Here is a 13,779-nt window from a genome sequence, read left to right as displayed (position 1 = left end):
GTACAAAAGTACTAATTATATTCATTGCTCCACCCACTTTCCAATTCGTCCCCACCCCCCAACTGGCATGTGACCCTTAGAAGGTTGCACACCTTCCAACCTCAAGCTCCCCTCCCCTGCTTCAAGGGTTGGAAAGTGAGGATCCAATTCCAGCTGGAAAGGAAGCCACAGAGAGATCGACGGCAGATGCCACCTTCCTTTTTTTCCAAGGAGAAAGGTCCCTACCAAGGACATGACAGGCACTTGCTGCAGCTGCCGGCAACCAGCAGCAGCACAAGGAAACAGAGAAAGCTCCCTCCTGCTCTTCAGACTGCTGGCCCTCAATAAGCTAGGAGGAAACATTTCCATGGCAACAGGGGAAAAGAAGAGTGATGTGATGAAGCTGGCCTAAAAAGACACAGCAGAAAAGGCAGGGGCAGTGAGAGCAGCTATCAATATTGAGGTCATTGCCCTGTGGGGTAGAAAGGAGGCAAGAGAAAGCAGAGCAGCTAGGAAGAGAGTGGCCAGATCAGATCCCCCTGCCCTGCAAAAAACAACAACCCAGAGAGACACTGAGACATAGTGGAGAGACTGTCAAGCCCTGGGTTCAAATCCATGCTCAGCCATGAAGCTCACCATGTGACCCTGGAACAGTCACCTCCTCTCAAATTCTCATGGTTGCTGGAAGGATGAATGGGGTGATGTTCTGAGCCACAAGCCCAAAGGAGGACTTGTGGGAGTGGCAGGGTGCAGGGATAACCAAAGAAGGATGTCAAGAAACATCAGAATGGTTAAAGAAGGTGCAGACTTCCAGCAAATCAACCAGCCAGGTCTCCCAATCTTTTACAAATGTGGGACAGACACCACAGCAAGGATATGCCTTGCCCGTGCCAAAGCTTATGCACATGCATTCTTCATACACAAAGCAGAACACGTCACTTTGGCTAGGACTTCCCATTGCTTCACCTGACCAGATGAGGGCATAGGTGGCAAATACCCAAAATTTACAGGTAAATTCCCCTTTCTGGGTTCAGAGCCCAGCACCCCAAACCCCGAGATAAAGAGAACATCAAAGCAAGCCAATTAACCTGTATCAAAGCAAGTGAATATAAACATATATGAGCTCACTGTTAAAACAACTACCAATTAATTGTGGGGTCATCTTGACTACCAAGATGGCATTTGCAGAGCTTCTGGAACAGTTCGCCTTTGGTTCAACACAGGTGGGGAGGTGTTGGGCTGTGCCCCTGTGCTATCCCATCCTGATCAGGAGGCCCTGGGAAGAAACCTCACCCTAAACTGGAGTTAAAAGCTATCAGTCTCATTAACCAACTGGAAACATCGATTGGAACTTACTTGCTGGGGTCCGGCATCTGACTGCAGACAGCCCGCAGGTACTGGAAGCTGTTGCGGATGGAATGGATGTTGGCCATCCCCATGAACACCACTTCACAGTTTGGGTAATACTCTGAAACACAGCACAGAAAGGGAGGGAGTCAGCTGGAAGCTGATGCTGGCTGTCAAAGGAAATATCTCACAGCAAAAAAAAAATCTTATTCTATATGTTATTGATCTGTCACAAACTAACACATAAACATGTAAACAGTAAGAGAACCATACACGGAACATATTCGGCATAGAAAACAAATTACAGAGTTGCAATTACATATATCAAAGTTTTTAACATGACCCTATATAACCCAACCACAACAAGGCATGAATAATGGGAGGAATGCTTAAAATCTGACCACACATCATGAGATGCCCCCTCCAACCTGCCTTACAGTCAACCCACTCACAAAGAATAGCATATGTGTGAGTGAATAAATGAATAGCAGCAGAGACTTTTCTGAAAGGACACCTTGTGACTGAGCTGTGGCAAAACAGGTTGGATTCACCCTGGGCACATACTCCTTTCCAATCCCGTCCTCTCCTGACAAGTCAACCACAGAGATGGGGAGCAGAAACCAACACCAGCACTTCTGTTAGGGGCTTTGACTCATGTGCCCCTATTGTGTGCTCAAATGCCCCTCGTACCTTCACATTCACAGCCTCCTCCCTTAGCTCGGTTGGCGACGGCGGCAGTGTAGGACCGGGCATCCAGGATCAGCAGCTTCTGAGGTGTCGCTGAACTCTCCACACTTGAGCACGCAGTCAGAGATGAATCTGCAAAAAGGACAGTTCAGTCTCCCATCTCCCGATCCATGTCCTAATTCTATACAATCTGCCCAGCAATATGGAATTCAGAAGAAAAATAAAAAAGCGGCCTCTGAGTGAACTTGAACAAAAGTACCACCCAATGATAACTAAGCAGCCTTTGCCTTCTTTGCAGTCATAATTCTCAGAAGCATTACATGATGCCATATCTAGAATACTATTTCTGGTTTGGGCCTTGTGAACAAGTGTTCAAGGAGGAGAAATTCAAGCAGTAATTGGGGATGGCAAACAGAGAGCAGCTTTCAGGGATAAAGTAATGAGGAAAGGGTATAACTGCACTCCACAAGTCTGTCAGAGGCATAACAAGAGATGACAATGAACTACACTCTTTAAACGAAAACTGTAGGCACAACCATTAATGGCGTTACACTGGCCATTAGCTGTTTTGGTAGGGAATCAGAGGTTGGCTTGCAGCCTTCTCTCTGTGCTCTCACAACACTCCCAATTGCAGTGTGTTCAAAGCAGAGCTGGGGGGGAAACGACTTATCAGCTCTCATGATTTGGTTTTTAGATGGCTAACTGGGATCATAATCTTGGAGTCTTTCTTTCCAGCTTCTGGCTGTAGCTGCCCTCCTAGAACCTTTCAGCAGAAAACCAGCTTGTGGCTTTATTTGCACAATTCCTATGTGGAACAGGGACTGGACTAAAGAGAATTCCGGGGCCACAATTTTAACCACACTTTTCAAGAAGACAATAGAAGTAAGGCCAGGCTCATGCTACCATGATCAAGGGACCAAACTCTGCCCAAGGGCGATACAGAATTTAAGCAGCAAAAGTTGAGAGAAGAGAGCATGCCTGCCTTACTTACCAAAACCAGCATCACAGGCCTCGTTCCCGTCGCTGAGCCCAGAGTGCGGGGTCCCCCCTGCCAGCCTCTGTCCAGGGTTCAAGGCACAGGCTTTGGCGATGGAGGTTACGAGGTACTCGTCATCAGCGTTGCGCCAGCCCCACCAGCTGATCTCTGGCTGACTGCAGCGCGCAATCACCGCCCCATTGCGCAAATGTCTGGAAGAAAAAACAAGGAAGCCCGCTAGTCCCAGAGCACATGGACCTGTCTCAAGAAGCCACAGCTTCTCAGTCAAATAATTAGGATATTTTTTTGGATTGGGGAGGTCAGGGAGAAGTAGCATTTCCCAGGATCCTGTGGAGGAATATGGAGCCTTATTCCATATTGCATGTATGAGCTAGTTGAGTTGGACTAGATGACCCTCAGAATCCCTTCCAATTCTACAATTATATGAGTGTTTGCAGCAACCTTCCACAATGCCGTGCCCTCCAGATGTTTTGGACTACAAATCCCATGATCCCTGTCCATTGCCTATGGTGGCTGGGGATGCTGGGAGTTGTAGGACAGAGGGACAGAGATCTGCAAAGCAACATGTGGAAAAGGTCCTCCCCGTTAGTTGAGTTATGAAAATGAAAAATTTATCAAGAAGGTAAGTTCTGAATCAAAAACCAGACTTTGTGCTGCAGATGAGGGTACACAGCCCTGAACTCACTCTCTTTCTGCAAAGGCTCTGTACATACAACACCAACTAAATAACAAATAAATTCCCATAGCAACTCTCATGAGGGTGAAAGAGGAGAGCACAAAATATGGTCTGAAGCTCAACATCAAAAAAACCAAGATCATGGCCACTGGTCCCATCACCTCCTGGCAAATAGAAGGGGAAGAAATGGAGGCGGTGAGAGATTTTACTTTCTTGGGCTCCTTGATCCCTGCAGATGGTGACAGCAGTCACGAAATTAAAAGACGCCTGCTTCTTGGGAGAAAAGCAATGACAAACCTAGACAGCATCTTAAAAAGCAGAGACATCACCTAGTTAAAGCTATGGTTTTCCCAGTAGTGATGTATGGAAGTGAGAGCTGGACTATAAAGAAGGCTGATCGCCGAAGAATTGATGCTTTTTAATTATGGTGCTGGAGGAAACTCTTGAGAGTCCCATGGACTGCAAGAAGATCAAACCTCTCCATTCTGAAGGAAATTAGCCCTGAGTGCTCACTGGAAGGACAGATCCTGAAGCTGAGGCTCCAATACTTTGGCCACCTCATGAGAAGAGAAGACTCCCTGGAAAAGACCCTGATGTTGGGAAAGATGAAGGGCACTAGGAGAAGGGGACGACAGAGGATGAGATGGTTGGACAGTGTTCCCGAAGCTACGAACATGAGTTTGACCAAACTGCGGGAGGCAGTGGAAGACAGGAGTGCCTGCCGTGCTCTGGTTCATGGGGTCACGAAGAGTCGGACACGACTAAACGACTAAACAACAACAACATAGCAACTCTAGAACCAAACCAGACAGCAACAAGGATGGTAAGGGTTAACACAGAATTGTAGATCAGGCCATGAGCCTACAGATCGTCTGGTCTACTTGGTCAGAGGGAGGACAGCCTATAACTAAAAACAGATGAATAATCTGATTTGAACAATCATTGGTTGGTAAGATGTAAGCAGGACCATGGTTTGCAGCCTTCAACCCACAGAATCTCAGTGATTCCCCTCAGCTGCCACTGGATTTGCAACCTTCTATAGTTGAAGCATTCTTTTTCATACCTATACACAACCGCTGGAATCCGCTTCCACGATCGAAAGGAAGCCACGTTCTCCAGCTCCTTGTCAGTGATCCAAACAGGAACCAGGAGTTTCTGCGGGTAGCTGGTGCACAACCTAAGAAAGAAAAGACACATGGAGCTGACCATGGGACAGGAGTGAAAGAAATGAGAGCAAATTCCAGACTTTATTTTTTTAAAAAACCTGCAAGGCCATGCATGTTTGGAGAGCCACTAAGAAGAACTTCTGAAATGTACAACAACAACAACAACAAACAAACAAACAACAACAACGGGCTCTTCAACTGGAAATAGAAGGGGAAGAAAAGGGATAGGCAATCTTAGGTGGTCACAAGTGGGGCAGGAGCAGGGGGCCTTTTTCAGCCCAAGGGCAGCACTTCGGACCTGGGGAAAGTCCAAAGGCTGCATGCCAGTGATGGGCGGAGCTTGAGGCAAAAGTGGGTGGTTCAAAGATGTGACTCTCACCTTTGTACAACAGGATGCATTCCAATCACACAAAAATGGAATTTTTGCGAGTTTCTACACACCACACACACGTACATACGTCCTCTCTCTATCCAAACAAGCAAGAGGCATTGTCTATGTTCCTATATTATTTGTTTCACGTTCCTATGTTCTAAAGCAGGGGTTCCCAAACTTTTTTGGACCACTGCCCCTTGGGTTCCATAAACTCATTCCCAATGTCCCACCCTAAAAGAAGCATTATTCAGAATAGCCGTTTGGAGGACCCACTATGGAAGATAATAGCACAATAAAATTCAAAGCAGTAACAATCTATTGTACATTTATTCAAAACCCAATTAAATAATTAATTCAACAAATCTGATGAACTTGATCCAGTGATGCCAGCTTTTCAAAGTTTGATAATCATATTCACCTCCAACACCACCACCCCAGGTAATCTCACCCTTTGGGAACCACTGTTCTAAAGGGATAAATGCCTAGCTAATGTAATGCCTAGTTTGGACTTCAGTAACAAGGTGGGTGAGGGGCTGCAGATTCTTTTTGCCTCTAAAGATGGTGAAGCCTTAATCGATGACTCACTTGTAGTTGTTATTGATGTCAGAAACCCTCCACACATTTTGCAAGTCAAAGCCCATGCGAGTCAGCTCCATTTCAAAGCGGTATTTCACGTGGTCTCCTGCAAAGGGAAAAGCAGTTTTTTAAAAGTCAACTCAAGCACCAAGTGCCCTCCAGAAGTTTCGGATTCCAGCTCCCACCATTCCCCGTCAAAACTCCCACATGATACTGCAAAAGATGGGAGCAGTCGTGCTGGCTGGGGCTGATGGGAGCTGTCATCTGAAATCTCTGGAGGGAAACCAGGTTAGCAAAGGCTGTCCAAGAGCACAGCTCTGTCTTAAATTGGTGAGGAGGGGTTAACGGGGCCCAGCATGGCGAGGCATGAAAAACAGCAGCTAGAGGTCCCTCTTAGATTTGCCTTAGAAGGTGTCCCTTTTGATCTCACCAGGGCGGCAGAGGTGGGAATGCTGGTCCTCCTCATCAGCACAAACCCCCAAGCACCAGGCATGGTAAGCAAATGCAAACAGGTCTTCCGGCCTGGTAGGGCGAGCGATGGCTCGGCTCAGCCTTTTCAGCCACTCCTGGCATTGCTTGAAAGTAGAAAAATGGCACCTGCAAGACATAAATGGGTACAGGCACACTTTGTAATGCTCAAGAAGAACAAGACAGACAAACTGAACTACAGGAATGAAAGGAGACATAAGCACCCACAATCTCTTTGATGTCTACTGCCTGTGGCCACTAGCTTAGATACTCAATAAAAACATTTAAAAACAAAAACTCTGTATAATGGGATGCTACATCTACTGGACCTGTGACATGTACCTAAGAACAGCAAGGTTTGAACTCCTTTTTCCTTTACCTCCCCCACTCCGTTAACCACTTTTGTTCCTAGTGTTGTTGCTTTTTAAAACATACATATAAATACAACTTTAAAAAACCACTTAAGAACACAAGAAGTGTCTGCTGAATCAGGCCAAAAGCCCATGTAGTTCAGCATGTTCTCACAGTGGCCGACCAGATGGCTGTAGGAAACCCTCAAACAGATTCCAAGCAGAAGAGCCCTCTCCCTTCCTGTGGTTTCCAGCAACTGGTATTCAAAAGCATTACTGCCTCTGACTGTGGAGGCAGAACATAGCCATTGTGGCTAGTAGCCATCATTAGCCCTCTCCTCCATAAATTTGCCTCATCCTCTTTTAAAGCCATCAGGGTTGATGGCCCCAAAGACAAATTTGTAGAGGAGAGGTCTTTACAAGGTGTTGTTAGCCAGGGCAGAAAACTGAACTTCCACTTATAGGGGAAGTCTACCTCTGAATTCCAGATGGGAGAAATAAAGGGGGGGCATTGCTGTCTTCACGAACAGCTTCTGGGCTCCTCCCCGTTGGAAAGAGAAAGCTGGACAAGATTAACCTTGGACTAATTCACCTAGGTAATTCTTATGTTCTGGTGAGGGGACCTGGTTTACAGACCACACTACCAACACCATACGTTAGAGGAGTGGTGGGGAATCCCCTGCATTCAGCTCACAGCCAGATTTCAACTGTGCCTTTGGGGAGGGAAGAGGGTTTTGATGCTATGCAGCGTGCAGTGGCAACTCTGTCTATTACAAGTTCAAATCGTGGAAAGGCTCATAGCTCAGTTGTAGAGCATCTGCTTTGGGTGCAGATGGTCCTACGGTAGGTTCAATTACCAATGGCAGCTCCAGGTAGGACTGAGAACATCTCTGTCTGAAACCCTGGAGGGCTTCTGCCAGTCAGTTCAGATGTATACAATACTGAGCTAGATGGACCAAAGGTCTGGGCTTAGTGCAAGGCGGCTTTCTATGTTGGAAATGTCTTGGCAGACTCATTTGACCTTGCAAATATGCAAAAAGGAGTCCATGCTTTTTGCAACTGCAGGTGTGCAATTTCTGAGATGCAGCTGCATTCTGAAGTTTACAAAAACCGTAAGGCAGAGTTTGTAGTTCAACTGTGTGCATTGAAGTTATTTGCATTCTTCCAAGGGGATTTACTGAGTTTGCCTTTTTCAAAGCCAGGATAGATAAAGCGTATTGAAGAGCTTTTTCTATAATCTCTGTGTTAAAAAAGAGAGAGAGAGAGACTGATGAAGAAAAACGTGAAACATGAGTGGCATTGCTAAGAATTAAATACATGCAACTGTTTCCATGGGAAATAGGTTTGTGTGATGGTGTGCATTAATTTTTGTTTATTCAATAACATTAATATTCTGCCCTTTCTCGTAGATGATCTCAAGGCAGGTCACGACACAACAGACAGATGTGTCGGTCTGGCCTGACCCAATACTGGAATATATAACCTCAACAGGTTTCCAAAGGGAATGTGGCCCCTCGCCAGAAGGAGTTTCCGCCACCCCATCATTTAGGTTAGTCACCCCCCCCTGCTGTAACCCTAGGCAGGTAGCACCTACCTGACTACTTTGGAGTCCTTGCAGACAATGTGAAGCTGGAACATGTCCCGACTCTCCACACTTTCCATCATTCTCAAAGGCACCTAAAACAAAAGACGAGAAATGAGTGAATCAGTGCGAGGTGGTGTGGTGTAGTGGTTATGGAGTGTCAGACAAGAACCTTGGAGACCAGGGTTCAAATCCCTGCTCAGCCATGAAGTTCACTGGGTGACATTGGGCCAGTCACAGTCTAAACTACTTCACAGGGTTGCTGTGAGGATAAAAGGGGAAGGGAGAACTTTATGTACACCACCTTGAGCTCCTTGGGGGATACGTGGGATATACTGTAAATGTAATTAATAAATAAATTAACTAACTAACTAACTAACTAACTAATGAGGCAGGCAAATGCCAGCCTCTGTGGGCAGAGACCTAACCAAACTTTACACATTTCTAATATCCCAGATTAAGACATGCCGAGTTCCAAAGGGATGTCACATTAAAGAGGCCCCACAACATTAACAACAACAACAACAACATCTGTATTATTCTAACACAGAGATTATCTGTATACCACCAGTTGCCTGCAAGTTTCATCCAGGTGGTCCAGAGGCATTCATATTGACTTTTAATTGCATTTCCATTGTTTCTTTTACTTCCTTATTGTGTTACGATTTGCAATGAATCCTTCAAGAAGGAATTCCACGCACCTCACCCACAAATGCCAGATTGGTAGTGATCTTTCTAAGGGTGTTTGTGCATGTATCTTCCTCCAGAGGGTATGGTTGTTCCCTCCCTTTGCTTGAGTCACCTGGGGCTGCTTGAAGAACAAACAGCACAGACTGAGTGGGTTGATCAGGAATGCAGGGGGACAGGGGAGCGAGGAGCACCCAAATAGGACCATTTTGGCAGCAGGGTTGGAAAGGAGAGAATAAAGGACTCTTTCAATGGTAAGGGGGGGGGGAGCGACCTAATCGAAGACATCGCAGGCTCTGCCCAAACAGACAAGCAAACGTGTAGCCCCAGACGTACGTTGATTACAGAGTCTTTAAACTTGATATGGAGCCGGTAGTTGGAAATGGCAATGATGGCGTCACTCGCATGGCCCAAATATTCCACACCCTCTCCCTGTAGCACTGAAAATGGAACCTGGAAGGGGAAAGGAGGAGTGTTAAAACCTTCTGGCTGAAGTTCCAAGGAAGCCACCACCCACAGCATCACTTGAACAGGCGACTGAGAGAGAGAGAAAAATAATGACATCTCAGTCCATGAGGACTTCCACTTGGGAACAAGCTGGAAAGTTCTCAAGGTACTGGAGCAGTGCACTACAATCTGGTGAGATGGCGCCCCTGCTTCTTCAGGAAGGCTGAGAGAGACCCCCACAAGTCTACATTTGATACACTAGATGATTCTGTATATAAGGCAGCTTCTTTGTTTCTAATATGAACAGCCAACTAAAGTTACCTCCCAATTATCTCCCTGCTATGTTAAGATACATACAGTGGTACCTTAGGTTACAGACGCTTCAGTTTACAGACTCCGCTAACCCAGAAATAGTACCTTGGGTTTTGCTTTAGGATGAGAACAGAAATCGCACAGCGGCGCAACAGTCCCATTAGCTAAAGTGGTACCTCAGGTTAAGAACAGTTTCAGGTTAAGAACGGGCCTCCAGAACAAATTAAGTTCTTAACCCGAGGTACCACTGTACTTCACAAATACCATACAACCACATTTTAAGAGTTTTCGCCCACCCCCCATCCATAGCTGTCAACCCCCGGATTTGAAGATAAGGAATCCTATGGGGCTGTCAGCTCCCGGATATGAAAGTAAGGGTGCTGAATAAAGGAATTTCCCGCAGAAAAAGGGAAAGTTGACAGCACTTTGCCCCCATCAAGGGTGTGGGAAGAGATGATCCTCTGAGCCGTTGGTCTGCACTGCATTTGAACTGAACTGCTAAATTGTGTTTGTTTCCTCCTAAAAATATCAAGGGGTTTCTTCCCATGCTTAAATATAGATCTCCCCCTTTCCTCTTTTTTATTTTCTGCTGATTAACTGGGAAGCTTAACACTCGAAGGCTGGTGTGAAATTGTGCAGGGGATGTGAAATTCTCACAGGACTGTGGAAATCAGAGGGGGAGGGTTTGGAGTGCAATTTAGCTGGCAGCATTAAAAAAGGGACACCTCACTGCCTCACTCTGGCCTTTTAAGTTCTGGGCTTCAACAAGGAACAAGAAAGCATTCAGAGCTGGCTGGCTGCATCTTTGAAACACCGCTGAGATTTTATGAAATGTGATTTTATTCCCTGGGGGAAGGAGAATATGAAATCGTGCAGCAGGATGCCCAGGCTGTCTCCCCACCCCCACCCCCATTACAACTCTGTGGCAACACTGACACAGCAAAATTGAACAAGGCTCAAAGGCACATCGGCACATCACAGGAAACAAATCACAGGGCATACTCTCAAAAGCCTCCTCCTGAAATTTGTTCTCACTGCCCCCATGCATAACCATGATAAAATACAGTATATATATGAGCACACAGAAGACAGGGAGCCCCAATTCCATATGCAGCATCCTTCTATTTTACTTGGTTATTTGAATTTAATATTCTAAGATCTATAGTCTCTGTGTGTCAATGCACACAATTTAAAAATCAAGGCAAAGAAAAATATATGCTAAAAATTCAGTCCCATATTCGGAAGTGTAATCCTCCCATGCCAATAGCTGGCCCAAACAATAAATTATTACAGTCCTCCTCACAAGTATTTGGGTGGAAAGGAGGCGGCATCAGAGGGGAGCCACGGAAAATTCCTCTCTGTGTGGGCTCTGTTTCCCTAAGGTCACTTCACAGGATATTTAGCAATCACTGCCCCCCCCCACATCCTTTTTAATCTAATATATAATAAATGTGTTCAGCAGTGGTATTTTTGGGATTTTGCTTAGTTCTGCATCGAGTTCACCAGACAAGATCTTGTTCATATGACATTCCAATTACATTGCCCAATTACATGGCCCATGTTGAAATTCGGGTGCAATCACATTCTCTATTTATTCGCCTCTTCTATTGTGGAGGCTCCCTTCTCTACAGTCTATAAATGTCTAGGGAACTTGGACAGTGAATTAACAGCCTCCTAGAACCATGAAATTGTAGAGTTGGAAGGGACCACAAGGAACATTAAGTGCAACACCCTGCAATGCAGGAAAATTTTGCCCAATGTGGTGCTCGCACCCACAACCCTGAGATTGCGAGAGTCTCATATCTACTGACTGAACTATCCCAGGTCGATGTAGAAATTTCTCAAGCGCCTTTGACAAAAGGAAACCAAGGCTTGGTTGGCCCTTTGAAAGTCATGCACAGAAAACTGTACAACTATTTAAAGAAGTGACAAGACATGTCTGGGGTCAATGCTAGTCTAGCCCAGTAGCTGTTTTCTTCAGCTTTGAACACTCACAAAGATCTCTGTAACCCAAAAGATTGAGCCCTTGATAATGTAAAAGCTTTTATTGTTGTTTAGTTCTGACCTCTGTTGCTACATATTTCTCATTCTGGGAGCCCAATGTGACTTTTACTGTGACAATAGCTATACAGTAATGTAATAATAAAGTCCATCCCAGCCTGACAGCTTAGGTAGGGGAGGTAGTTGTGTTCTTGGCTATCAGCAGCTGATAGACAGATTTGCAACATTTAAAGAGATTCTGCTTCTGGCTGTTCACTGTCCCAGTTCATTGCCATGAGTGGCTTAGACTGGCACATTAAAAAATAAAAACTCAGGGTCATTAAGGACATTTTGAATTTTCAGTTTCTTTCCCACTACTGCATTTCTTTTCTTTTCTATTTCCTGGTCACAAGTCTCCAGAAGACTGCACATTCCAGCAGATTGTATGTGCTACTCTGACTGTCCCCGTTCCCTCCCTTGAAAAGCAGAAGAAATATGGTGCAGCTCTAGAAGGGACAGAGAACTAGTTCTGAGGAGCAGGGGAAAGGACCAGGACTCACAGAGGTCTGAATGACTCCAGAGCATAGCTGGCAAGCTCTCCCTTTTTTAAAGGGAAATTCCCTTATGCTGAATAGGCTTCCTCACGAGAAAAGGGAAAACTTGACAGCTATGCTCCAGAGTGATAACAGTGTGTCCTTGCAGCAGCAGCTGTGACACAGCTTTGCACTCAGGCTGCAGGAAACATTCACTTCCAGGAGTCTGGAGGGAGATTTATTACACACCCGCAGTCCTCTCCCCCCTGCCCGGCCATAAGGAATCGCATCAAGCACCATCCAGCCTGCCAGAGTCCCCCAGGTAGCTTACCTGTAAAGAATCTTCTTCCTTGATCAGCTCTTTGTGGGGGAACAAGTCCTTGGCCTGGATGTATTCCAGACTGGGAGGGCCTTCTTCACCCTGGATGCCAAACACAAGAGCAAACGCTCAGAGGGGCACAGCACATTTGACCAAAACGCCACGGGATGCACATCCCAAACACAGCACAGATACACTGCTTGCACACCTCCTGCTACACCGTCACACTTTGCCCCTCCCCCGCAACCCCCCCCCCCGGGAAAACAATATTTCTTTTGCCTACATACAGCATGTAACTTTGCAAGAACACAAAACGACACAGATGATGAGCCAAAGAAGAGGACAGGCAGGGTCCATACTGTGGGGAGGCTTATAATAAGGACACACTGATACTGAACCATCTGCTATAGTCCAGGAATCAGAATATATAGGAATAACCCCTTCTGCTGCCCCCAATTCTGCCCAGTGCTAATTTGTTTATTTATTTTTTACTTAGTAGATTTATGCAGTACCAGATTTTTAAAACATCCATTAATATTCTCTAAAATGTATCCTAAAATATGGTATAGAATAAAACATAATCAGTTTGGGGGCAAACAGCTGACAATATAAGCACTCACAATCCAGTTACCAACCACTACAAATCAGAGTAATACCCTTTGCCGCCTTGCCCAGGAATAGGCTGCTCAGCACAAAAATTCCAAAAATGTACAAGAGGTTTTAACAGCAGCAATGGGGAGGAAACAATCCCAATTCCTTTGTATGGAAGCACTGTCCTTGCTTTCCATCACAAGCCAGCATGTGTTCCCCAAGATATGGACCAGATCTACAATCCCACCTCCCAAACTAAGCACACCCCTGTTTTAAAACCAAGCAGGGAGATGTCTCTCTTAAAAATAAGACCTCTCCTGATTTCCCTCTGAAGTCTGGACAGCTTCTGTTCAACTCCCAGGCTCATCTCAGTATCCCAGAATTCTTAGAATCATATTCTGCGTGCAGTCTCTAAAAATTCTCCAGCCCCATCTTCACTAAATCAGTTTGAAAGTGGCCCATCATGGCTCCCCCAACCAGGGACTCTGGGACAAAGTTATGTTCAGATGCTGAGGATTGTCTGAAAACAATCACGAGTTATAAGGGGGGGAAAGCTAGGTCAAAGAAGTCCAGTATTCTGTCTCTCTCTTCCCCCCCCCCCACAATTCAGTGGCCAGCAAGACACTTTGGGGGAGGCCATAAACAGTGCACAAAGGCAAGGGTCCCCTGCAAATGGAATCCTGCAGCAGAATGCCTCTGAACATGGAGG

The 13,779-nt window shown here is 45.7% G+C and overlaps 1 protein-coding gene across 2 annotated transcripts in view; it reads right to left on the bottom strand.

Moving 5' to 3' along the window:
* The window catches only part of MTMR4 (myotubularin related protein 4), a 48,908-nt gene that overhangs the window by 10,834 nt on the left and 24,295 nt on the right, over positions 1 to 13,779 (bottom strand). For both annotated transcript variants that reach the window (XM_035139125.2, XM_035139124.2), the window contains exons 4-12: positions 12,492 to 12,581; positions 9,225 to 9,341; positions 8,214 to 8,296; positions 6,232 to 6,398; positions 5,811 to 5,907; positions 4,750 to 4,863; positions 3,005 to 3,201; positions 2,017 to 2,145; positions 1,336 to 1,447 (exon numbers count right to left, since the gene is read on the bottom strand). In XM_035139125.2, the coding sequence (XP_034995016.2) occupies positions 1,336 to 1,447; positions 2,017 to 2,145; positions 3,005 to 3,201; positions 4,750 to 4,863; positions 5,811 to 5,907; positions 6,232 to 6,398; positions 8,214 to 8,296; positions 9,225 to 9,341; positions 12,492 to 12,581 (1,106 nt within the window). The remainder of the gene's footprint in view (positions 1 to 1,335; positions 1,448 to 2,016; positions 2,146 to 3,004; positions 3,202 to 4,749; positions 4,864 to 5,810; positions 5,908 to 6,231; positions 6,399 to 8,213; positions 8,297 to 9,224; positions 9,342 to 12,491; positions 12,582 to 13,779) is intronic.

The sequence above is a fragment of the Zootoca vivipara genome, chromosome 15 (assembly GCF_963506605.1).
Source record: "Zootoca vivipara chromosome 15, rZooViv1.1, whole genome shotgun sequence".
NCBI lineage: Eukaryota > Metazoa > Chordata > Lepidosauria > Squamata > Lacertidae > Zootoca > Zootoca vivipara.
This window is presented reverse-complemented; position numbering and strand designations above follow the sequence as displayed.